This window comes from Acipenser ruthenus, chromosome 5 (genome assembly GCF_902713425.1).
Source record: "Acipenser ruthenus chromosome 5, fAciRut3.2 maternal haplotype, whole genome shotgun sequence".
Taxonomy (NCBI): Eukaryota; Metazoa; Chordata; class Actinopteri; order Acipenseriformes; family Acipenseridae; genus Acipenser; species Acipenser ruthenus.
This window is the reverse complement of record NC_081193.1, coordinates 82732646-82758599: the sequence shown is the minus strand read 5'-3', so window position 1 is coordinate 82758599 and position 25954 is coordinate 82732646. Positions and strand designations below refer to the sequence as shown.

At 38.3% G+C, this 25954-nt stretch overlaps 1 protein-coding gene across 2 annotated transcripts; it reads right to left on the bottom strand.

Moving 5' to 3' along the window:
- Positions 1-6942: 6942 nt before the first annotated feature.
- LOC117402258 (melanocortin-2 receptor accessory protein 2-like) lies at positions 6943-25747 on the bottom strand. 2 transcript variants are annotated; one of them, XM_034003227.3, is made up of 4 exons: positions 25583-25747; positions 25040-25196; positions 14532-14631; positions 6944-8527 (listed from the first exon to the last, which is right to left on the bottom strand). In XM_034003227.3, the coding sequence occupies exons 2-4, from the start codon at positions 25164-25166 to the stop codon at positions 8089-8091; spliced, it is 666 nt and encodes a 221-aa protein (XP_033859118.3). In that variant the 5' UTR covers positions 25167-25196; positions 25583-25747; the 3' UTR covers positions 6944-8088. The 2 variants fall into 2 exon arrangements, with proteins under 2 accessions (XP_033859119.2, XP_033859118.3); XM_034003228.3 differs by lacking the exons at positions 14532-14631; positions 25583-25747 and having other exon boundaries at positions 6943-8527; positions 25040-25092.
- Between the last annotated feature and the right edge of the window lie 207 nt (positions 25748-25954).

The window sequence follows — 25954 nt, the reverse complement described above, 5'->3', positions numbered from 1 at the left end:
ACAGTGACCAATCCAATATAGTGCTTTATCGAAGTGTCAGGTCTTAAATTCAAAGATTACTATCCTATACCTCTATTCAGATTCCCCAAAATGTGCAATCAGCCTTTCCAACAGCTCATCCTGTTCTATATTACCAGTTTCTTTTGCAGACACTATTTTAAATTATCACGTCATTTTAAAGCTGGAAAACATTTGCTGCTTCAGTATGGGCTATTAACAAATACATACAGACTTTAACGGAACAATATATGTAAGTTCAACTGTTGCATTTGTGTCAGATGTTGCATGGTTATATTTGTAATAAAGAAAGAAGTACACAATTATATTTCATGCCTTTCTTCTTTTCAAAACCTCATACAACCCCCTCCTCCGGGCAGCTAAGCACCACAAATAATTATACACTGTGGCCCGCCATAGGGCCGAGCTATTCATGAAAGGTTGCCAACCACTGGCCTAGTATATGAAAGATGTCTCTTTGAAACTTACTGAATAAAATCACATTTTTAGTAATAATGGAGGTCATAAAAATGGGTACTGTAAAGAATGCAGTAATAAAAACCGAATGTCTTATACGCACATAGACTCATTCAAAGATTGGGAATAGGTTGCAATGGGATTGCAAAATAATCTAGAAGACTAAATCAATCATTTTAAAAGCGGTAAATCTTTTCTACATCTATTCCAGCTCCCCTGCAACTCTCAGCCCTCTATTCTGTAAGTATACATGAGCTGTGCATGGTAGCCTATAGTATATGTAGGAGACACCGTTTTTGCACCTCCCTAAAGACAGAAACAATTTTTTTTTTCTTATTTTTTCTGTGCTGTACTGTACCAGGTAATAAGTAGCATACTGTAAAGAATGCAGTTATCAATTGCAGTATTGGAAACTCATGTATTATACACACACAGTTTCATAAAAAATACTATTATTGGCAACAAAATAAATATGTAGGACTAAATCAACAGTACAACATTTCTACACCTCCCTCAGCTTTTCCCAAGCTCTTGACAATCTATTCTGCCAGTAAGCAGGAGCTGTGATTGTAGTATGTGACAAATATACAAGGGGTGCTTGAGATATGCTCATTTTAAATATGCGCAGGTTTATATTTGTCAAAATAAATTATATTTTCACCCACAATAGTAAGATTGCACCCTCTCCCTTCAATTAAAGCCATTTTGATGGGCCCCTTGACTGCTTTAGTTGAGTTTTCACTGTATCAATTAGTTACCTTAAGGCTATCTTTCTCTGTTTTGTTACTTAGTGCTGAAAGAGTTAATGTTAACCCAATACAGAACACCCGAGCCAGTGTGGAAGTTAGAACACAGAGTGATATTTTATTAAACTTCTGTGTAGTGAAAATAGAAATAATTGACTCTCACCACCTTGTTAACATGAACATAATCATGTTAACAAAGGCTCTGGGAGAGAAACGCACATTCTACTAATGAAGAAAGCTATGATTCACTTGGCATGATTATCTCTTGTGAGTTATTGTATTAATCTATTTTGGTGGCATATAGGTGCTTAGTGGAGTCTTGTTAAACCAAACAACACTATCATCTTTTGTGAATTATTTAGATCTTTAATTTGTATCTTTTTTAATCTTTTCTTTTTTAATCTTTTTCACTGTAAATGAAAAAAAAACTTTATCTAATTTCTTTATACTGAAATAGCCATGTAAATATTTGATAAACAAATATTTCAGTTATTCCACAATACTGGTTTGTATTCCTTTTGGTACCTTTTTTTAATTTATTTGTGAAATGTACGTAGCCTTTTTTGACACACCAATTCTGATTTATTTATTTATTTAGGAGGCTGTGTGGTCCAGTGGTTAAAGAAAAGGGCTTGTAACCAAGAGGTCCCCAGTTCAAATCCCACCTCAGCCACTGACTCATTGTGTGACCCTGAGCAAGTCACTTAACCTCCTTGTGCTCCGTCTTTCGGGTGAGACGTAATTGTAAGTGACTCTGCAGCTGATGCATAGTTCACACACCCTAGTCTCTGTAAGTCGCCTTGGATAAAGGTGTCTGCTAAATAATAATAATAATAATTTAATTTGTAAAGTGCCTTTCACACCATGATATCTCACAACATACAGGTAGTGAACAAAAAAATGGAAACACCAATGTAAAGTCACTTAATAGGGCATTGGGCCACTATGGTATTCCGCTCTGTGGAGTTCTCGGCGGACTGTTTTTGAGGAAACTGGCTGCTCACGCCCCAGGTTGAAATTTGCAGTCAATTGATCTGCAGTTGCTCGCCTGTTTTGCCTTGCACTTCGAATTAATGCACGGATATCACGATCCTGGAGTATGCGCTTCCACCCACTGTTGTCCTTTGCTGATGATGTCTTTCCCTCTGAGTTCCATGCCGACATCACCTTAGACACCATTGCTCGTGAAACATCAGCAAGTTGAGCTGTCTTGGTCACTGAAGCTTCTGCCAAACGCGCCTCTTGCAGCCATGCTAGCCATAATTATAGGCAACCAGGCCTGTCCAGCATTTTTATACATGACCCTAAGCATGCTGGGATGTTATTTGCTTAATTAACGCATGAGCCACACCTTATTTCCTGTATTTTTATAATTGTCTTATCTAGATATTTGATATGTTATTTATTGCTATTATTAATATAATTGTACAGGTAGTGAACAAAAAAATGGAAACATCTGGGACACCAAGTATATTGAAAGCAAGGGCTTCCACACAGGTGTGGCTCATGCGTTAATTAAGCAAATAACATCCCAGCATGCTTAGGGTCATGTATAAAAATGCTGGACAGGCCTGGTTGCCTATAATTGTGGCAACTTATTGGTCATGTTACACTTGTCTTCCAATGCTAAGGCCAAACATCGCAGCACCTGGTCATGGCGCCAAGTAAACCGTCCTTGGCTAAGAGCGACCTTACATTCTGTCAAAATGTGCCTTAATGTTGCAGGTGATGGACACAAAGGACATGAGGGATCCTCTCCTACCCAGAGGTTTAGGTTCTGTGGTGATGGGAGAACATCATATGATATCTAATGCAGTAAGAACACTGGTTTCCACAGACACTCACGCACACACCAAGACCCAGATATGAGTACACATTAAATAATATTTTTTAAATTTAAATTTACTGTTCGTGTAAAAAGAAAAAAAAGGCATGCATGAGCGGGTGCTTAACCAGTCAGTCAATAGTGGGAACTTAGTGTTTGAGAGATGTTTAGGACCTTTAGTCAGGACAAGTTCAGTTTACAAAGGTTTGACAGTGGTTGTTCTGTATATTGAAAACCTCTTGCAGAAAAACAAGACTTGGTGATACTCGCATGAAGGCAGTTCAGTGATTGGGGGAAACTCATTGGCCAAAGTGCTAGATAAAACAAGAATGATTGCCTTGGTAAAGACACAAATGCCTGTTTTGCAGGGTGAGTCGCACAATCAGGGAAGTGCGGATTTGTTTTTTGGCTGTGCGAAGTTGACGATCTTTGCTGGGGATACCACAGTGAGTGTCCTATTGGGTTAGGGGGGCACGATCCTCCAGAACAAAGTAACCATATGAAGTTATTGAGAGCTTTAGACACTTAGAATATGTGGACAATGGAGATACCTATCTGCTCTTCTGATACCAAATGCAATACCATTAAAGCATTCATTGTCTATGTAACTATTACTTCGCACAGCATTGCCTCCAGACACCACCCTAATGTATTTTGTGATACACATATTTGATTTTGTTTTCATAATCATTCATTTTCCACTGTTGATTTCACTGAAAAGCTTGTATGAGTTGAGTTTATTGAAGAAATAATCCTGTGCATTAATGGTTCTGTTTTTTGGTTTTGTTATATCAGATCAAATATGAGCGAAGGATTTTAGAGCTGGAGCAGCTGTTGTTCTACAAACTTAGAAATGCATGCGATAAGCCTCAGCAATATGCTACCAACGCTAAGGTATTGGAAGAGGAAATGACCCTACTAAAATAGGTTTACCAAACCAGTGAAAGAACTCTAAAGAGTGAAATCGACACCCTTCAAAAACAGCTTGCAGAAGGACAAAAGAAAACTTCAGAAAAATATGGGAAAAGTCCCCAAAAAACTGAAAAGAATGTGGAGGGGACACAATACAAAGTCAGGACAGAGAAACTCAATCGGCCCTTTCCTGCTTCTTTGGATGAGAAATGTTACCAGCCCCTTGCCTTTACTGAAGTACTACAAGAAAATGAGAAGCTGTGAAGTTAGACGTGGAACAGCTGATGTTAGAAATGGACCAGCAAAGATTGAAAGTGCAGGCAGCAGCTGCACGGGCAGAATGTGACGCAAGAAGTTAAGGCAGTGGATGACATCAAATAACACCTGTGTTCAGTATCACATTAAATATAGAGATAGGCAGTCAAAAGTATCTTTACTGTAGCAAAATTGCCCTTGGGAATCTTTTTGTTAACAACAGTAGCCAAGTACATTGATAATAACAGCTTTTAAGTTGTGTGTTTTTGTATTGAGGAATTAACATGTTTTATTCCATTTAATTTAAATACCTAATAAAACATCTTAAAGCAAATGTGAGTATCTGTACAACCCTAAACATTTTGGCTCGTAGAAGCTAGACATTTTGGTAGCTCTTACCATTTTTGTGAAACAATGCAGCTTTTTAATAAACCTCTACATTTATCACTTCGTTTGCAGGACACATGAAGAAACAGCTGAACAGATTTTGGCTTTAAAAGGAGAACAGCAGAAACAGCTGGAACGAATACTTACCCGTCAGGCTTTGGAGCACTCTTCATCAAAAGTGGCTGAATTCACAAGTAAAATCTACACAAGAGGTAACAATGATTTACATACTGTTTATGGCTGTATTGTTGTACACCATTATTAAAGGACAATTCAGGCTTTAAGCAATTACCAGTTGTTTGATGTGACTAATAAAGAAAACCCATCTCATAGTTTTTGTATGCAATACTTATCTTTCCCAAAGTACATGAATTGAGAGCTGTGCTTGTAAAATCTCAATTCATACAATTGCTATCAGAAAAAAATAAATAAATGTAATAAATGTCTTAAAGTGGTTGTACGTCCTTAGAATTCATTTTATGCACCATCTATTGAAAAATAAAGTAATTTACTCTGTGTCATTAATCAGCAGTATAATGTTGTTCCACTAATGGCATTTACAATGTAATTGGCAAAAAATATGTACCTATGGAGGCTCCAGATCAAATATGATTACTGTAATTAAGTCAGCAATAAACTTAAAATTGTTTTTGTAACCTGATATTTATCAAATGTTGTTCTACTATAGATAATGCTCAAGCATCATTGTGATCAAGTTGGTGAGCTTCAGGGGGATTAAAGAAGCTCTTGCTGTTGTACAAGCTTGTGAAGAAACACTGCCTACTCAGGAGCCTGTGAAAGCATTGTATTGATCAGAAAAACACTGAAGATTACAATTTCTTCATGTTCTGATAGATTAGCTTCTCATTCATAATTATTGTGACATCCAGTCAGGTCCTGGTTCTCCTTCAGACAGGGAACCTTCCATTCATCATGAATGGGAACACTCTTGTTGCCATAAGCTTTGGTATAATAATTCTGTGAAAGGGCGTGGTAGCAAGGGTGTTCCAAATCATGGTGAATGGAAGGTTCCCTTTCAGAGAACCAAGGTTACGTAAGTAACCACCATTCTCCTCCATCCCAGCACATTCTCACACAGCTGGAACTAAGAAGAACAGGGATCCAGTTTACAAACAGGGACAACTTTAAGCATGATAATAAAACATGTTTTATAGTGCCAATTTTTTTAGATGGCAAGACTTGGAAGAACTAAAAGAAGTTAAGGAGACTTGCACCCCTGAGCTAAAGCACTTTTCTGCTCTGGATACAAAATTAAAGAATTTCGAAATGAGGCACAAAGAGAGCAGAAACTGCAACAGGTATAACCTGCCTATGTATGCACTCTCACAGTTAACAATGTTATATTAAGCTTAGAAAGAAACTGAATAAATTCAAGGACAAAGTATTGAAGACACTGAGAAATGGTTGAAATGTTTGTCAGTGAATGTATTCAGTGTTTTTACATTTAGCCCCATTGAGTGCTTAAAGGTGTTTAAAATTACCTCCAAGGTTATACTGATAAACATGTCCCTTTTAATTGACTTACATTATCTACAGAATAGATGTGAAAATCAGAATAAATGGCTACTGAAAACACATATAAACTAGATTTGTTTCTTTGTGTTTTTTTTTTTTTTTTTTTTTATCAGATCATGCAGCAGACGCGTCACATTGTTGATGCAGAGAAACTCCAAAAAGTTGAGAAGTGGAAGAGGCTGGCCCAGTTAAGGACTCAGGAATTGAAGACTTTTAGAGCTGAGTTAGATTCACTACTGAATGTTCTCTGTGAGCTGCAGAATCAAGGAGTTTTCATTCCAGCTCTTAGTCCTGTAGGAACTAACATCTCAGAACTAAAAACTGTATGTTAATAGTAACCGATTCCAACTTCTCATGTTTTCAATGTTTAGGAAACTCCTCTGTATCCTTAACTTTGACCTATAACCTGTCGTGACTGCAGGTGTCTTTTTAGGTTTCCAACTGATACAGACCAAATGCTTTGTGATATTTATTTTATATTTGTTCCACAACTATATTCAGTTTAATTGTGGATATCGTACAAGATAAATTCTGCCTTTTGTTGGAGACATTTTACACGGCTTCTGCCAACACAAGCCTTGGAGACTGACTGTTCTAGATTGCATAATTAAACAGGTCCCTGTTTTATCTCACTTACAAAAACAGATTTCACTAATAATCCTTTTCAGATTCAACATCGTCATAAAAATCAATTATTTTAAAAGTAGTGTATTACTGCACGCAATAAGAGCATTTACTCCACGAATACTTCAAAAAGCACAACATGACAAGAAAATTTGTTTAAATGTTTTATTGAATAAAAACAGGTTTAGAAAGATTGTTGGCCAAAAACTTTTGACATTTTGAAGCCTGAGGCTGATGAGAGCTATAGCCTGGTCTAGGAGTCCCCATTTGGGCCAGCCCCCATCCAAAACATTGGGGCAAACAACCAAGATGTGAGATGATGGGGATGGTTTAATTAATGCAACAGCTCCCAGTACCAAGGAACTGACACCAGATAGTGTTAGTGGGGAGGATGAGGATGCTTGCCATATTCTACTACTGATCTTAATTATGACTACTTCCTGTATCCTGATTTTACACTTATAGGTATCCGTACTCACATTTTTTTTAATTGCTCTTATTTGAAATTGTTCTCATCCATTTATCGTATTTACTATGTTCTCTTACTGGACTTCACTCATATAAGAAAATATTTTTACTATAAGTTAACTGCTCTTAGTCGAACTTGCTCTTAAATGTAATTATTTACTGTATTCTTTACTTTGCTCTTAGTTGAATTTGCTCTTATTTTCTACTGATTTTTCTGTACTTTATAACTGCTCTTATCTGTAATCTGATATTTTGTAATGTGATACTTTGTACTGTGATATTTTGTAACAATTTTAAGTCACCCTGGATAAGGGTGTCTGTTAATAAATAAATAAATAAATAAAAAGGAGTAGAATAAATGCAAGGGAGGGATGATTAGTGTAGTCTTTTGTATAACTTGTATTTGTAGAGACACGATTTTGTATTCAGATATTCATGGTTAATTGCAATGTTAAAATGTCACAATTTCACTGTATTTTTGTATTGTATTATTTCAAAACATGTATCACAATGATTACTGTTTTAAAGTTGTGGTAATTGAAAAATGAGATTCCTTTACACATACTGTACAAAAGTTAAAATTAAATAAAGCTTTTTCATACACAAAAGTAGCCAGCATCTCAAATTAATTGTTTTTTTCATGTGGAAACCAATATATGTTGCACACACTGTATGTGATATGCATGTTCGTCATAGATTTGACCTTACTCTCATATTAAAGTGTCACTTTTGTGCATGTATGCAAGGGCAGTGTATTATGAAACACATATTTCAATTTATGTACATGCAACACAAGATACTGTATATCCGTCCATATGAGTTGGTGGGTGGTCAAGGGGCTACATAGTAAAACCAACTTCTTTAAAATAATCCGTGTGGGGTCTGGCTTCTCAGCTGAGGATTTTGTGAGGATGTTTTAGGGTTTGATGCGGATGAATCATCAGCATTATTGTTCAAAGTGATTGGCTGCTCACAGAGCAGTAAGTCATCATCACCCAGCGTGGAACTCTGCTCTGAACTGACAAAGTTAGGGATGTTGAACTTTGCAAGGTTCATTTCCTCGTCGAGTTTGTTGTCACCCAGTGTTTCTCCAGTGTGAAGGCTGCTGTGTTTCAGGCCTGAAGCCTTGCTGTCCAGTTTGGCTGTGCCCAAATGCTCCACCTCATTGATGTAACAGTGGAACAGTGAGCGGGACTCCTCCACTACCTGACGAGAGAGGACTTTGTCAGACTCCTGGGAGCGACGGAAATCCACTGCAAAGCTATTCATACAATGATGCTTTCCAGAAGGCTCTGGGTTTCTTTTTTGAAAAGGAGAGAGAAAACGAGTAAACGAGAGAGAAAATTAAACAAGTGGCATAAAAGTAAATGTTATTTTACTGTCTAGAAACTGAAGTATTTGATACTAAAATTCATATGGATTGACTTTTTCAGTTTAAAGAAATGTGTGAACCATTGATGTTTATTTAAGTGCTACTCGGTTTACTTCCATTAGTTTATCAAAATAGATTTAAAAATGACATGATTTGGGTTGAATTTACATTTGTTTGTACATAATTAAGACATTCATGAATAGGGTTAAATGCGTCTGATGCTTATAGGTCTTTCACCAATGTACCTGTTTTGTGTAAGTAACATAAAATATAATAATCATTTAAGACAAATCAGCAAAGAATATACAAACAGAACTAATGTCGACATAATCCAGGCGTAATTTCATTTCAAAACAATACACTTTATGTAGACAATATGTAAACTTTGATTTACATATTTATTTGATATATTTAATGCAATGCCTCATCCATTAAGCCCAGAGGTTATCACACCAGGATGGTTAGATAACGTATAAAGGCTAATTGTACTGACCTTCTTTGCCCACAAAATGTATTCCCAAATATGGCTGAATACAAAAAAAGGTCAGAATCCTGTAATTGTTTGCCCCCCTCATTTGAAGAAACAATATTAATCTGCAAAATGTGATTAAATGGCCCAGGTTTAGGCTGTGTAACTGTGTCAATTGAAAAAAAATAATAATAATTGCATACTGCAAGGAAGAGAAAAATATCATTGTAATAGCTTAGACTATGTAAGAAAAAGAAAATGTCTGCTTTAGAATCATATTGTGTTCATATACAATCAATTTTGAATGATGTTGTCTCCAATATTACATTTAATTATTATTTTTTTTAATCAATATCTGTGTCTGTACAGTCCTAGTTGTCACACAATGACCTTCAACTCTGCTGGCTGCACCTGGGGCTATTTTGTAAGGTGGGAAAATGTCCCTATTGGAGCAACAGAACTTCAAATGATGAAAAAAAAAACTCAGAATGATTGTTAAAATAGTCTAAGGTAGAAAATCTTTTTCAATACAAGTACCCTTCATTTCATTTGTGTAGATGTATTTAAAATTACTTTAAATAAATGAAGATGTGTTCAAGAAGTGCAATATCCTAAAATAATTTCACAATGTGCTACTAAATGACAATGGCTGCCTAACTATTACTAGAATTTATTTTTATTTTTCAGAGCAGCAACTGCATGTGTTGTACACTTCTATACAATCTAAAAAAAAGCCCAAATGAGATTCCACCTTTGAAAAAAATAACTGCTTTTTAATGGCGGGGTGCTGAAACTGAAAGCTGTTGAGCTTGCAGATCAGATCAGTGTTTGACTAGGTGAGGACACATACCAGTATCAGCAGTACATAGTGCTGTGTACCTATTCTTGGGTTCCATACACTTTACAGTAAAATACCGGTATGTAATTGTATTCTTTTAAATAAATTGTATTCAAGTGTTTTCATTTCATTTTTTTTACTATTTGTAATGTTCTGCCATACTGTGTTTTGAATGTGTTTCTTTATTAAGTGCTGTATTATTTGAGCTCGGTTAGGGAAAAAAAATGTCATGTTTCATTATTGAGAGCAGCGTTTATTCAAGGGCGGCGTCTATTACAAATCTGATATCTGAGTGCGGCGGTGCTTTTTCAAGGGCAGTGGTAATTCAAAGTAATACGGTATTAATAAATCCCAAAGATTTGCCACTTATGCCATTCTGAACTTTTATGGTTTACAAATGTTTGCCTTCCAGCTGGTCTTTTCTTTGTATTCTAAATGTAAGTAACAAGGCTGACATGGATAGACATGGGATTGACAATGAGAGAAAACAGTCTCAGAAGGTTCGTTTAACAATGTAGAACTCCACTGGATTCATATTAGTTTGTTACATGAATTGTTGGTTTTTCTTTCTCCAAAAAATGTACAAATTGCACCCTGGATAAAAAAACCTTTATAAATCCATCCCACTGTCTTCTTTTTACACTCTCAGACAGCGCTTTGAATCAGGAATGGTGACTGCAGTGAAGATCAATAGTTTGGACTGTGACTCATGTTTCATGATGAATTTATGAGACAGGAGGTTGCTAGCAATGACATGTGGAGGAAATGAAGGGCTTGAATAACAAGGAGAACATACACATGCCGTAATTAAGTGGAAGTATTAAAAATGACTTGGAAAATTTGAATGTGAACAACATCATGAGAACAATACTACAAGAAAATAAAATACAACAGATTTCCAGTTCTTCATGGAGCTCATAATGCAGGCACACTTAAAAAAAAAAAAAAAAAAAAAAAAAAAAAACAACGAGACATGCAATTACTAACTAAAGTGCATATACACAGCTCCAATTACTTTCCATGGTCTATCAAGTCTCTACAACCACTCAGTGGAACGAACCTCATTACTGCTGGATGCAAAAAGTCATCTATATCTAACATGTTACCACAGTTTATTTTATCTAAGCAATGCTAATTATTTTAATTCACTCTTGATTCTGAAGGGACCCTATGCAAATGATCTATTGTCTAATTTATTGATTCCTGTTTGATCTTCCTCCAGTATAAATGCCAACTCTGCCCTCAACTGCCAGTTCTTTCATTCAGCATCCGCTGCCTCTCCAATTGCCACCTCACATGAGCCAGTTTTCCCTCATTCCTTGGCTTTTGATGATTTCTTCTAATAAATAATTACACCAACTAGTGTCTTGGTTTCTCTTTGAAATACAGTATACCAAACTGCAATTTCAAACACTGTAAATCCAAAGGAAAATAATCTATAAAATGGGAAGTTTGTCTACAATAATCTTGTAAGAAAAATTACCTAAAATTTGAGTGGGCCTACACAGGGTTCAACACAGTTGGAAAACAAGTATATGGCAATAGACAAGCTTGTTTCTGCGAATAAACCATATTGTAAAAAGAGAAACAACTGCCACAGTAAATATTTCATTTTTGGTCATCACTTGTACGCAAAATTCCCATTTTATAGACCCTTGCCCTTTATGCTCTGAGTTCTTTGATAGACATGACAGCTTTTATATTGCATTACAATGTTGACCTCAGCCCAAAAGGGAACACAGAGTAAGTTATTATACAACAGCTGTAGATAATTGCTGTATTTAAAAACAGTCGTACTAAAAGGCTCACATATGTCCCGAGTTAAAATGTGTAACATAATTGCATGTTTCTTATTCCATAATTCCCAAATGAAGTATTTAGATCTAATATTTCAGCTGTTGTCACATTGCTTGCATTATGTGCATTCAAATTCTTAACACCTATGGTATTTATAATTCATTATGACACTGATGTCAGATACATACTGGAGGACTCAATAATACATTCTACCAGCGTTGTGGGTATGTGACAGAGAAAGAATGATTCTTGGTGTTATATCTCCCTCCCGACCTGTGAGGGCACTGTGTAAAGGGAACAGAGTACCCTTTACAGGATGGCCTGACAATTAACTCCTAGGGTTTGACTGAAGTTGGCCATCTAGAAAGGGGACGGAGCTACGGTACACGAAATCATTGACCCGGAAGGAAAACTTTGTGGCATCTGCGGATTGGAGGGGTCATGGTTGACAGTATATAAGGGGACGTAGTGATGTGATCTGTTCCTTATTATGGTTACGCTGAAACCGGAAAGATCTTTGTATTATTCAAGAGAACCGTGATTGTTTTATATGTTTTATCTGCATGTCTAAAACTCCGTTATTTGTTCACTGTTCACTAGACTAGACAGCTAACACAATCCGGAGCTGTCGCTTAGGGCCAGCACAAAACCCGGACATCACTGCATCATTGTGTCACATAATAAATTGTACTTCACCACAAGCACTGCAGCACTCACTTTGGACTTGTGGCCGTGTGTGTGTCTAATTGTGTTTAGTACTGTGTTTATTATTTGCGGGACTGCAACCCTTTATTATTACTGAGCAATACACGTTGCTGTGTATTGCCAACTCTCTATTATTTACTGCTTGGTCATCGGACCATTGGATTATAAATAAAAGAGAACATTTTACCAGTACTTTGTTGTCTGTCTGTATCATTGGATTACTGCACCAGCTCTACACCTGTGCACTAATTACCACTTTGCCACAGGGCATAAGCAACATCATTGCTTAATAAAGTGTTACTTTAGTATCTCATTGCATCAGGCAGTTATTGATAGGCCCATGCTGTTCCTTACAGATACAACATTATGTCAAGCACATAAAGATCTGACACCTCTCTCCATGTAACTGCACTCCATTTTGGTGTGCTAAAGTGTTTTTCACCTGTCGAAAAAGTTGTGCATCAGATGGTTTCTGATGAAAGCGATCTCGAATCCTTCCTGCCCCACTTGTCTGCTTGGTGTAATTGGTACAAGGACTTCATATCTTGTAGGATTGGTCTAAAATGTTCTAAAATTAGTAATACTGAAATAATACCAACCCTCTAGTTTGTTTCCTTTAAATAATGGATCACTGCTCCATCTGCTTTTAACAATCAACAGCAGGATCTTGCTGGTGGCTTTAAAAGCCTAAAATACTTTTCTGTAGCTCTGGTGCCTGCCAGAGCAATGTCCAGGATGCATGATGCTAATCCCAGGACAGGGCCATGAGGTGATTGGTGGTGGTTTTTAACTTCCTCTATTCATGAATGTATACTTTTTGTAAACTCCCCCTCACCCAGTTTGTTTAATACTTCTGTGTTTTTTGCGTAATTCAATAATTTGAAAAACAATAAAGCGATTTCACAAAATGTAACCAATGTAATTCACTCTTTGCTAGGGAATAGATGTGATTAAATTCCAAAATGTTTACATTATATTACAACAGGAACATTTTTCATCTCAAATAATTTGTTGCAATTATTATGTGAATGTTAGAGAAGTAGGATTCAACAACCAGCAACAACCTATTTCCAGTTTTCTATGAACTCTGACCCTTCAACTGGCCTCTTTATCACCCTCTGTTCTTTACAGCAATCATGATCACCACTGTATTGACAGGCAATGGTCAGGTAATTTCAAGAAAACCGAAGGATAACGAGAGGAGCAAGTCACATCAAGACACATTTACAGTCACATCCCACAGGCAGTATAACATAGCCCCCATGGTGTAAGTGTGACCTGAATCTTGCTTCCCAAAGCAGTCGTCTGAAATCCCTTTGTTTCATGTACTTTGCAGCAGATGGCTTATATCCAGGTAATTTGTGTCAGATGGAATTGGGTCTGTGGCGGAGTGTCCCGCCCCTATATGTATTTGTATTATTATTTGTATTTTTGTTTGCGGCGCAGGTCAAAGCGCCGCGTATTTGTTATTGTTTTGTATTTATATTTTAAAAACTTTGTGAGGATGCGTGGCTGATAGCTGACAGTCATGCATCGTTACTAAACTCGTGCAGACTGTGGCAGAGGGGTAATAAGATAATTAACAGCTAGTTAACCCCTCGGCCAGAATATAAGAACCTGCATCTGTCCGTGCTCGGGGGAGAGTGTACAGAGGAGAGTACAGGGAGCGGAGAGAGCGAGGAGAGAGAAACTACATTTAAAAACAACTGCTAAGTATCGTGCTGGTGCTAAAACCAGCACGCGTGTTTGTTTGTTTATTTGTTTGGCCAACGTGCCCTTTTGTTTTGTTGTTTGTTTAAATCTTTTGTTTTGTTTTATTATTTAATAAATACGCTGAGCGCAGTACCGTTCAGCTTCACCCGCCCATCCATTGTTTTGTTTCTGGTACTTCCTGTTCCGTGACATCACCACACACGCCACTCAACAGCTGCTCGACCACAGGGTCACATTAAAAATAGCTGTATTGTTCAATTATTCCTCTTTAACTATGTATTATAAACTATAATTATAGGGTGCTGTGTAATATACATTGACGGTGATCACCCACTCAAGGTCTTTTTTATTTAAAGATTAGTAAAACGGTGTATGAAAAATTTAAGACACGGTTCAGTATAAGGACTTACTCTTGATGTGGCGCTCCAGTCTTCGTCAGCAAAGTCAATATGAAAAACATAAAAATGACAAAGACTGCCAGGCCAACCCAAAATCCAATCACAATGGAATCTGAAAAAAAACAAACAATAATTCATGGTGGTCATTTATTATTCCAGTTCTTTCAGTTCACGCTCCCTCCTGCAACAATGCCGGTGCTCTGGCTGAAATGAGGGGCCTATTGTGGGAACAGGAGGGATCTGGATACACTACAATCCTTAGAAGATATATTTTTGTCTCCTAGAAAAGGCTCACAGGGAAATGCTGAGAAATATATTGCCCAGTTCATTAATGATCCATGACATATGACTAAAGCATTAAAAAGAGCAATATGTTAAAAAATGTAACACTGCAATACGGACAACACAGGATGCAGCAAAAGGTATTGCAATGCGCTTGTTGTAAATGTTGCAGGGTGTTCAGTAACACTTTAATCTCAGTAAGTAAAAAAAATGTATTGCACTTTGTATGATATGAAAATGTGGTTATCTAAATGTAGTATTCCTCTTGTTGTTTAGAATCACTTTGCAATAACTTTCTAGTTCAGTCATCACATTCTGGTGATGTAATTATTTTTTCTCTTCTCAGTGGCCTCTATAGAGCATCGACGGGGGGCAGCGTGTTGCATGGCGGCAGGTTAAGGGTTAAACTCTGGTGTATCAGCTGAACGTAAAGAGGAGATGTTTGAGAGATTTATGGAAGCCACGGGAATGATTTGAAATGAGGATTCTTGGATTACACTATTCACATTTCATGCATTTAAGATAACTGTGATATTTCATATAAATCTTACATTGCATCATGAACCCTAGATGGCAACAGATGACATACTGTACACAGTAAGTGTCAAGGCAAAGGTTTTCTGAAGGGAACTTTATTACACCAAAGAGATTCGATATACCAAGATACTCAACTCAGCTGATTCTCTATGGGGACTTCCGTCACGCTGCGTGCAAAGAATTGTAGGATATACAGAGAGCTTGGGAGAAGTATTTCTATTGAGAGTCAATGGAGAGGTGTCAGATTGAGCTGCTTTTATCAATGTTTAAAAATATAAAACACTTGTGAAGCCTGTCGATGAGAAACATAACCCGTGCTCATGATGACGTACCGTAATTGATACGGAAAATGCACTTTTCTGAATCCTTGCGCAAAAAGCGGATTGCCGATTCACACAGCAGATGCAATTATAAAGTGTGGATTTATTGGTAGACGTCAGTTTTGATACATTTAACATTTTCTTACTATTTAATCGAATTTCACTTTAATTGTTTACTAACTGTAACTTCTCTGTAAATATAAAAAAAAAACTGTAAATTAGTAAAACAAAGAACCTTATTAATTGATTACTGTTTTGCAATATTTATTTAGTTAAACTGTATTGGACACTTTTTAAAAATATAATTATATAAGAGAATTGTGAATTCCCGAATCAATTAAACTTATTTTAGGTATTTCACAAAGAAATTTAATACAGTAAAAATATATATATATATATATATATATATATATATATATATATATATATATATATATATATATATATATATATATATACCCAGGGTAAGGTTAGGTTAAATTATAACATGATAAATGTATGATAAATGGATGACTTTGATGTAATGTGCACAAGATTTTATACAGTGTTTTACAGGGTAGGGTGTGTCTCTGGGTATGATGTCACAGAAGTTTGTGGAGTAGTCACAGCAGTGTGGAGTAGTGGTTAGGGGCTCTGGGCTCTTGACCGGAGGGTCGTGGGTTCAATCCCCAGTGGGGGCAACACTGCTGTAGTACCCTTGAGCAAGGTACTTCACCTAGATTACTCCAGTAAAAACCCAACTGTATAAATGGGTAATTGTATGTAAAAATAACGTAATATCTGTATAATGTATAATGTGATATCTTGTAACAATTGTAAGTCGCCCTGGATAAGGGTGTCTGCTAAGAAATAAATTATATATATATATATATATATATATATATATATAGTGACTGCAGTAGCCTAAGTACATTTGCATTAGTACATCAAAATATAATGCTTTTACAATACTACATTAAAAATAATGTTATGTATTCATAAAGTTACCACCATTACTCATAAGTAAATAATTAAATCATTTTGCAAACTGCACACTCTTCATCCTTGTCTAGAGATGGCCAATGAAGCTGAAGTTGTAGTTGTTTGTCCTGTATTTAGCCGTAGTATTCGCTTGGTACATCAAACCACCTCCTGGTGTACCTGCTAATCTGGTATCCAGTCTTCTCCACAGTACTATTCAAAGGTATGAGCAGCACAAGCAGACTAGACAGCAAGACACATTCCACACAGTTTACTGCTGCCACTGATGTTTATAAGCCCTTCTACCAGCTGCTGTTGTTCAAGATGACTTTAAGGATGAAAACTGTGCTGCTACTTAGCTTTACCCAGGGTAAGGTTAGGTTCTAAATTATAACATGATAAATGTATGATAAATGGATGACTTTGACGTAATGTGCACAAGGGTTACAGTAGATTTTATACAGTGTTTTACAGGGTAGGGTGTGTCTCTGGGTATGATGTCACAGAAGTTTGTGATAAGGCCTTTTGTTCATTACATGTGGTTCCAGCTGTGAGTTGGGAGTGGTTCTCTGAATGGTGCCAGATCAGCAGAATATTGCTCATATTTATTCATGTAGTTATTATTTAATTGTTAATTGTATTATATGAATTTAAACCCACAAGTAGTTTATTGAAGTTGGATTCAGTTTAATTTGGCTTTTTGGAATCTTAAACTGTTTCTAATTGTGGGATCTTGCATTTATTATTAAGCAGACCTGTTTTCCTGATACAAAGTCATTTTATGCTTGAATTCCTGTTAACCTTAGCAAATATTTTTCATCAAATAAATTATCTGGAGGAGCAGTATGTTCTTAGTGTACGTATTGTAGCGTGCCAGCTATTCGGAGAGAAGAAGGAATAGAGGATGTGAGAAGAGACAAGACGATCACAGTGATTCTTTAAGCAGATGTTTCCCTGTTGTCTTTTGTTCTGAATAGGTCTGGTACTGTATATAAGTAAATATCACCAGCGAGTAATAACTGCACATTACTATAGTTGCACTTTTGGCTTATGGTCACTGACCTTTGTAGTGCTAAACTGTCTGCTAATTCACTAACAGTCAAGCTGAGCCCAACGCTCATAGACCTGTACTCTGCTCTGGCCTGACTGAGCACAAACTGGGTACAGAAATGTTAATTGCCTACTAAAAGTCATTAGAAGAAGTATTTTGCTGTACATTAATTTATCAGCATGACAAATCTGAGGTCATTGGAAACAGCTAACATTGATCTGAAGCACATTTGTATTCACTCTTCTATGCAAATAGGGTGCAGTCATGGTTCCAGATCAAAACCAAAGGACTTGCGAGATTCTATATACATTGAGCTATTGCACAGCAGCACAGCTGTGTATGTGTGCTGCTACGCATCAGTAATGAGTGCATCAGGGATATTTTCATTCCAAATGATAAACATGTGAACATGGAGTGGCAAAATGTTGATTGACAATATTCAGAAAAAAATGTATGGTTGCTTTCTCTGCTTGGTGTATTAGGTGTTCTTGTGCATCTTTCATTGCCGGTTATGTGTTGTTCACATTCAAGTTCTATGACCTCTTCAAATCTTGAAGTGAAGTAAAAACTAAGAGGAGAAATGCATCAACAAAATGTCTCCATCAGCCAATAGTCCTTTGAAGGCTATTTTGGCATGGAAATGGTTCACATGTTGAACTGTTTTGGTGGGCATCAGTGTGTGTTATATGGGGGTTGCAGAGACAGAGATTAGAAGAAAGCATCATACCTATTGTATTGCTTCCCAGCCAAGCTACTGTGCAAAAGAGCCAGGCTTGTTTGCTAGAGTAGCTATAGGGCTGTAGTATTTTTGCCTTTCACGTGCATTATGATCTCTCCCTGCGTCTTTCCCCCAAGTTCACACACACACACGATACTATACAATATACAAGGGTTTACATAAATCATTATACTGCCTACAATGAGTCACTTTGAAAAGAAATGTTGCACACTGTAAGACATGATGTTTTGAATTCCCTTGTAATAGAGCAAACTACCCTAACTAAGAGGTTGTAGTGACTGCTAGCAGAAAGATCACAGCATTGAGATATTTTACTGAGAGCGCTGATAGATACTACAGTATATCACTTGAAGGTTCTAAAACAGTGAGTCATTCAGAATTTTTTTTTTTAAAGTAATGTGTAATCTCCCCCTGCAGCTACTTAGCAATAGGCATTACTGCAGCAGCTTCCATGTTTAATTCATTAATGTACACTTCTAATCCAAAACATTTGCAACCCTGTCTCTCCAGATTTTTGGATCATTTTTCTCCAGTACCCCAAAGTAAAGCCTCACACAAATCCAATCAAAAACCTTTTTGTATGATCAGGGGTAGATGAAGTGCTGCAGCTGTCGCAATAGTTGCAAACCAGTTGGAAACCAGTCAGAAATCTAGGCTGAAATGTACAAAACTTGCACAATGCTTTTAGCGACTTTTTAGGGAATGCTTTGCGGCAGCAGTTTTTCTTTGCGGATCAGCCTTAGATTAATATGTAATTATGGGCATTCCTGCAGAAATTCGCAAAGATGGGGTGGCGATAGTGCAAATGAGGGTTCTCGAATATTATGATGAGCATGTTTTAAAAAGTCACACTTGTTGCTGGCATTTCCGTCTGCTTTTTCTCGTGGGGTGCCAGTTGTGCTCAATACATTTTTGAGGCTAACACCCAAATACCTATTTTTCCCTAAAAGCAGGGTGTACTTACAAGCCTTGAAAACAAATTTCTATGACATTTCTGGTTTCCTCTCAAAAACTGTCAGTATACATTTGGTGTATAGGCGACTCATGATAATACAAATTAGTGGTATAATGTAAAATTAAGTTACTAAGTAGGCCAAGTTAAAATAATAAAATGTGTACCAATGTGTACAATGCAACAGCATTGTTTGTTTTGTGTTACCGGTAGCCTGCAGGCTAAAGTCAAAAGAAAGTGCGCTAGGTATTCTGTGTGGTCCAGTGGTTAAAGAAAAGGGCTTGTAACCAGGAGGTCCCCGGTTCAAATCCCACCTCAGCTACTGATTCATTGTGTGACCCTGAGCAAGTCACTTAACCTCCTTGTGCTCCGTCTTTCGGGTGAGACGTAATTGTAAGTGACTGCAGCTGATGCATAGTTCACACACCCTAGTTTCTGTAAGTCGCCTTGGATAAAGGCGTATGCTAAATAAATAAACTACTGCACTGTATACTGTATAGGCCGATTGTACAGATTCATATTTTTACATAATGTAATGTGTAACCTGCCCAAAACACATTGGTGTTTTTGCTGCGCAATGATTTATACATTTAAAATACATTGAGCACTATAAATGCATGTGCGCGATTTTATTGTATTTTTTTAAACCCGACACCTCCTTATGTCAGACAAACATGTCCGGTTTAGCGAGGGGCTACTGTGTGATTATGAAAAGCTTTTTGATAAAAACACATTTTTTATTTGGGGATTAAGGTGGGGGCCCCAATATAGAATCCGATGGCATTAAACTGCCTTTCATTATCTATTCAAAAAAATGTCGTACGACTCTCGCAATACTAGAGATCTTGCTAAGATGACGCAACAAATATTTAAATGAGTATATTGCGGCTCTCTTTATTAACATAGCTTCTCTTAGTACATACGACAAAATGTATACTTTGTGAATTGTCACAATGAAAACGTAAATTGCAGTAGGTTTGCGCTGCGACTGACCCATCTTAGATCTACATCTACCCCTCAGTCTTCTTTTTTTCTTGCTTCCATACTCCACCACAAAGCAGGCGCCATTTTAAAACTTAAAGCAAGCATTGATTGAAGAAACAATTGCTTGCAGATTACATTACATTTAGAATACTGACAAGTTATTGGATCATTGGTGCACTAACTTTCATGTAGTGGCATATGCCAGTCAAACAGCTCGTCACAGTCTGGGTGTAGATGCAACAACGTTTCAATCCCATCACTTCTAAACAGTCTGGCACATTGTGCAGATTGCTATAATATGTGACTATAGCGTTTTGTAATTCGTAAAGTTCCCTGAGTGATTTGCTGAATAATGGGACCTTGCAACCTGTCTTATCTATTTCTTATCTATCAAGTGAGTCAACAGATGCATCCACAACTACTTTATGTACAACACCTGGCCCTTGAGCAATAATGCATTCATTCACATCCAATTGCCTCAGGCTCAGGCATGTTTGATTGATTGCTAGCAAACATGAGTAGCCTTGCCTGCAGCACGTTAGTAATATATAAATAGGGCTCCTGATTTTCAGTGTTTTACCCCGACTTTAAAACTCTCCTTTAAGAATTCAATTGATACCTGTTAAGCAATTTGCGTATCTCAATCACAACTGAGAAACGTGTTAATAGTAAGATTGATTTAATTTACATTTTTTTTTCTTTCTGCGAAACAACTAAATGGGCTTTTAAATCGGCCAGTTTTTTCATTTACTCGGAAACCAATACTTGTACTCGGATAGCGTCACTGGAAGTGGGTGGGGCTAATGCTGGAAGTGGGTGGGGCTAACACTGGAAGTGGGTGGGGCTAACACTGGAAGTGGGTGGGGCTAACACTGGAAGTACCAGAAAAAATGTCTGACCCTAATTCTCATTCAGAAATTGACCATACATTGTTCTAATGTTTATTTAACAATAATCTTTATCATTTTAAAGTCTTCATGTGACATTTTAATTTTTGTGGAGCTAGACCTCTTATTATTTATTATCAAATTATATGGGATGTGTGTGATGGGGTGGTGATTAATGTACACAGTAGAGACCACTTATACCAGACTGCAGGATCTGCAAGATGCATTTATTTATTTATTATTAATTTACTAGTAGGTTTGGGGATTACTGAGAGGGGGTGCTTGTGTACAGTCTACAGTAAAGAATGGTGACATCAATCAGATTTACATGTAAACACCTGTTAAAATATAAAGTTAAGTTCTAATGTTTTAATATGTGTGTCGGGGCACAACAAAATGTATGCTAAAAAAGGGGGGCGGCATTTAAAAAGTTTGCACACCACTGCCCTATTGGAGTCAGGCACATTAAGCAACGCTGATATGTCCTCATCAGGGACCCTCACCTGGGACAGTCAAATTTGTGTGTGAGCTACCACGAGGCTTGCCAGGCTTCGGCCCAGGGCTTGTCCTTGCAAGCCGGAGATCTGGAGCAGCATACTCAAAACCAGGCACAGCTCTGAAGCCACAGGCTCAGGTAGGGATGCCGACTGCAGTGCTCCATCTAAGTACGCCGTCAAGAGGCCTGCCGTATTGGCTAGGGGTATGACTTGCGCTTCCGCCACATATGCTCTCTTTAAGTGGGTCTCTGTTACCCTGCATTGACCATTAGGGCATGCAGGGTCCTTAGCTAGACCCCCTGCTGGAGGGGCTCACACCAGGGCCACGATGGTCGAGTCCACTGATGGAAATTCCACCAAACCCAGTACTCCCGCGCCTTCTAAGGAAGCAAGTGGAGCTGCCCATTTAAGCACTGAAGAGGAAAATTATTGAATTCCAACGAACTTTATATCTTATGTGTTATGTGTGTATCTTGTATTTCTATATACATTTAATTGAACCTGAGGTGCCTTTGAGACTGTAGCAAGCAGTGATTGCATCAGCTGCAGCTGGCCCTTCGGGCTTGTGAACAACAGTGCTCTCCCATCCCCAGGACACCAACTTTGATAACTCTGAGACTGTCTCTGTTCTGATTCTATCTTATGCTGTGATAACGAAGGATTGCATGAGACAGGAGAGAAGTTACACCACAGTCGACACCCCATCAGATCAAAGGATTTACACCCTGGCCCCAGGAAAAAACTGCCCAGGACAATTGGTTCTGGCAGGCTCCAGCACAGCTGGAACCACATGTAATGAACAAAAGGCCTTATCATAAACTTCTATGACATCCTACCCAGAGACACACCCTACCCTGTAAAACACTGTATAAAATCTACTGTAACCCTTGTGTACTTTAACAGTCTCTTGTAGACTCTTTCCTTGTATACATTGATTAAAATATCTAGAGCTGACAATAAACCTGAATCCTGAGTCTCTTTGGATAGAGGAGAATAAATCCACTACAGCACGCTCTGCACCGAGGACGGGTGGTTCCAAGTGGACCGTACTTCTTCTAAAAAGTCTGGGAACACTGGAAAGGGCTCAGGGCAGGGGACAGGAGGCTGAATGTTAAAAACCGACCGGCGCTGTTTGGGCGCTGCCTCCCAAGGTACCTGCAGGAACTTGGAGGCCCACTCCATAAGCGCTGGGATCGAGTTTGGGATAGGGGAAAACCCAGCGTCAGAGGTTATCCCTGAGCTTGGGCCCGTCCCAAAGGTCAACTCCTAGACCTGTCCCTCCTCCTTCTTCTGAAGGAAAGAGCCACTTTTCCATGATGCTGCGATCAAAATCGCATCATGGTCCTTCCATGCTGACATCCAGTTCTGGAACATCCGGTGTGACCACCGGTGCAGACGGGGTCAGCTCCAGGGCGGGTGTTATCGGCTGAGCCGGGGCCGGAGCAAGGGCTTGAGCCTGCTGCCTGGCCAAATACTGAAGGACTTGGGTCATTTTGGTTTTTCAAGTCTATAATATCCTGTGCATGTCTCGAGTGCTTGGCCCGCTCAGCACTCCATGTAGGAGACTGAGAGTGGGTGTGAGACCGAGGCACCTAAGCCTGAGCACAGGGAATGCTCTGTGAAGGGCTCAGGGACAGATTGAGGAGGAGGGAGGGAGGGGCTCCTGGCACCGTCCACGGCTCAGCTGTGCTAGCAGGGGATGTTGTGCAGGACGTGCAAGAGTGAAATTTAGCCATGATTGATGTCTCTATGGCCCAGAGGGCATTGTATAAACACCGGAGGGTGTAAACCTCTGTATTGAAGCACTTAGGCACCAAGGATGCAGAAGCACTGAGGACACTGAGTGAGGTAGAATACAGTACTGGTGCAACAAAGAATCGGGGCACCGAGTGCAGTTGTTATCGACGTGCTGGGGCGCCAAAGTACAGAGCATCTAAGCACCGAGGGTGCCGAAGCACCAAGTCACTGAGGGCACTGAGCACCAAGGGTACTGGGCAAGGGTGCCTAGCTTGGTCCACGTGCAGTCACACAACCAGGGCAGGGTATAGCTTACAGCGGAGTGGAGCACCATCTACAGACAGCGGGTGAACTGTAAGATTTTTGGCCGAGGGCGGGCCAAGACAATCCAGCAGAGTCAACTCAACAGCAGGGCGCGGCAGAGCCAGGGCCCGGTGGCGGAATCAACATCTTTTTTTCTTTTTTTTTTTTTAGCTGCAAATAGCAGAGGAAAAAACACAAAAAGGCAAGTGCTGTAAGGTTAGAAAAGCAGACTACAATCGCAAAGCGGTGTAGGTTGTTGAAAAGAAAAAGATAACACGCAGAACAGTTGCGCTGCATTTATAGCACACTTCACAGAAGCTGAGTTTCTGATTCCAGGGAAGTGGCAAGCCGACTTCCAGCAATAAAATTGCAGGGGAACTCCAGAAAACTTGACTGAGAGCTCTTTCACACAGACTCAATCACAGCAATTGGACAGGTAAGTTATACCTACCTTTACCTACCTGAGTGAGAAGCAAAAGAAAAAGTGAGCTCCGCGGAGTGACTACACTTATTCCCTCGGTAGGTGGGACCGAGGACGTCACTCCCCAGAGCGGCATATCGGCAGCTCTGACACAAAATGCTCAGTAAATTACCTGACCTGTGGCAGGCATATCCCAAAAGTATTGGTAGTTGGTTGTCTTCGAGTTGAAAGAGAACACTGAAGTTTATAAATACCTTATCTACAGGACAACGTTATCTTTCTACCACACTATCAAAATACATTAATTGTCAGAATGCAGGCAACTGCCTCTAAAGCATCAAACAGACGTTTTATTAACACCAGGTTGCAATATAAAACGCTACAGAGGCACTAATATATACAAAACATGAATATATAAACAATTTCTCACCGGGACTAATAGTGGTAGGTTGTCGATGCGTAAGCCGTGATTGATGGTCTGTTACTAGACAATACTGGTTACCCCAGACCCACCCGTAGGCGATGTATATGGGACATAGATCAAAAGTAAATAGTTTTCTAATGTTACTCTAAAATAATGCTAATTTATTGTTCTACTTTTCTGTAACGTTAAGATTAGCAAACTGCGTTTTATATCAATGCAATATGATGTGAAGAAATGTGTATAAAAAAAAGCGGAGTGAAAACTTCTCCAGTTTATGTCATTTTACATTAAACTAGTCAGATTATTAACACTAAATGATCTTGAAATATATACTACTTGACCTAACATTTAGATGAGGAATATTGCTATTTTAAATTTCACAGCGATGCAAACAAATTGAAAAGAAAAAAAAAAATCGTGACTTACATCTGTGGGCTTTCAGTCCTTCAAAAGAAACTGGTTCATAGTCATAATACTCATATTCCCAAACGTAATCCGGAGGTGAAGCTGCTTGACGAGAAGTTGTATTGGAAATGCGGCTGTTCTCAGACATCTCCCTTTTCTGTTAGCAGCTCTCAGAATGCTAGAAAAAAAATACAAAAGACTGTAAAAGAAACACCCCACTCATCTGTCATACCATGCACCTACCACAACCTGCGACTCAGCTAAATAGATAACCCTGAAATGTTTACACGCATTTAAATGTTACCGAGCAAAGCCAAAACAGTAAAACTATCTTGTTATCCTAAATAACCCAAATTCCATAAAGGAAAACCACTTAAACATTGTGTTACTTGTGAACTTTGTGCCTGTGCCCCGTTATTTTACAATGGATTAATTATTTCTTCTTCTTCTTCTTCACACAATCTCACTAACCCAATAGACTTTTAACCCAGCTAACGGTCACACACGTAACTATATTATCAAAAAATAAATCCGAATCCAGTGACGTATATTTAAAACACTTACAGAATTATGAATCACTGAAGGACATTTCAGAATTTGCCAAGAGGTGAAAAGAAAGAGTGAACGTCGAGTATGTTTCTTCTGGTCGCTTCTCTTCTGTACTCTGCACATCAGTAAGCATACTAGTCTATCGTCCTCTGTCTATATTCATTTCCAGTCCGTAGTGCATTTTCATGATAGGTTACCGGCTCGGTTTACATCACCAGGGGTTTAGGGACTCCTATGCGATAGTAACTAAGGCAGGGGGCGGTGGTAAAGTTGGCACCAGTCCGGTGCAATTAATTCAATCTTTAATCCTGTGCACATTGTGTTTCAAATGTTATCAAAAGTGCCCAGCAATTTAAAGTTGAGAATCAAAAACACAAGCCACGTTTC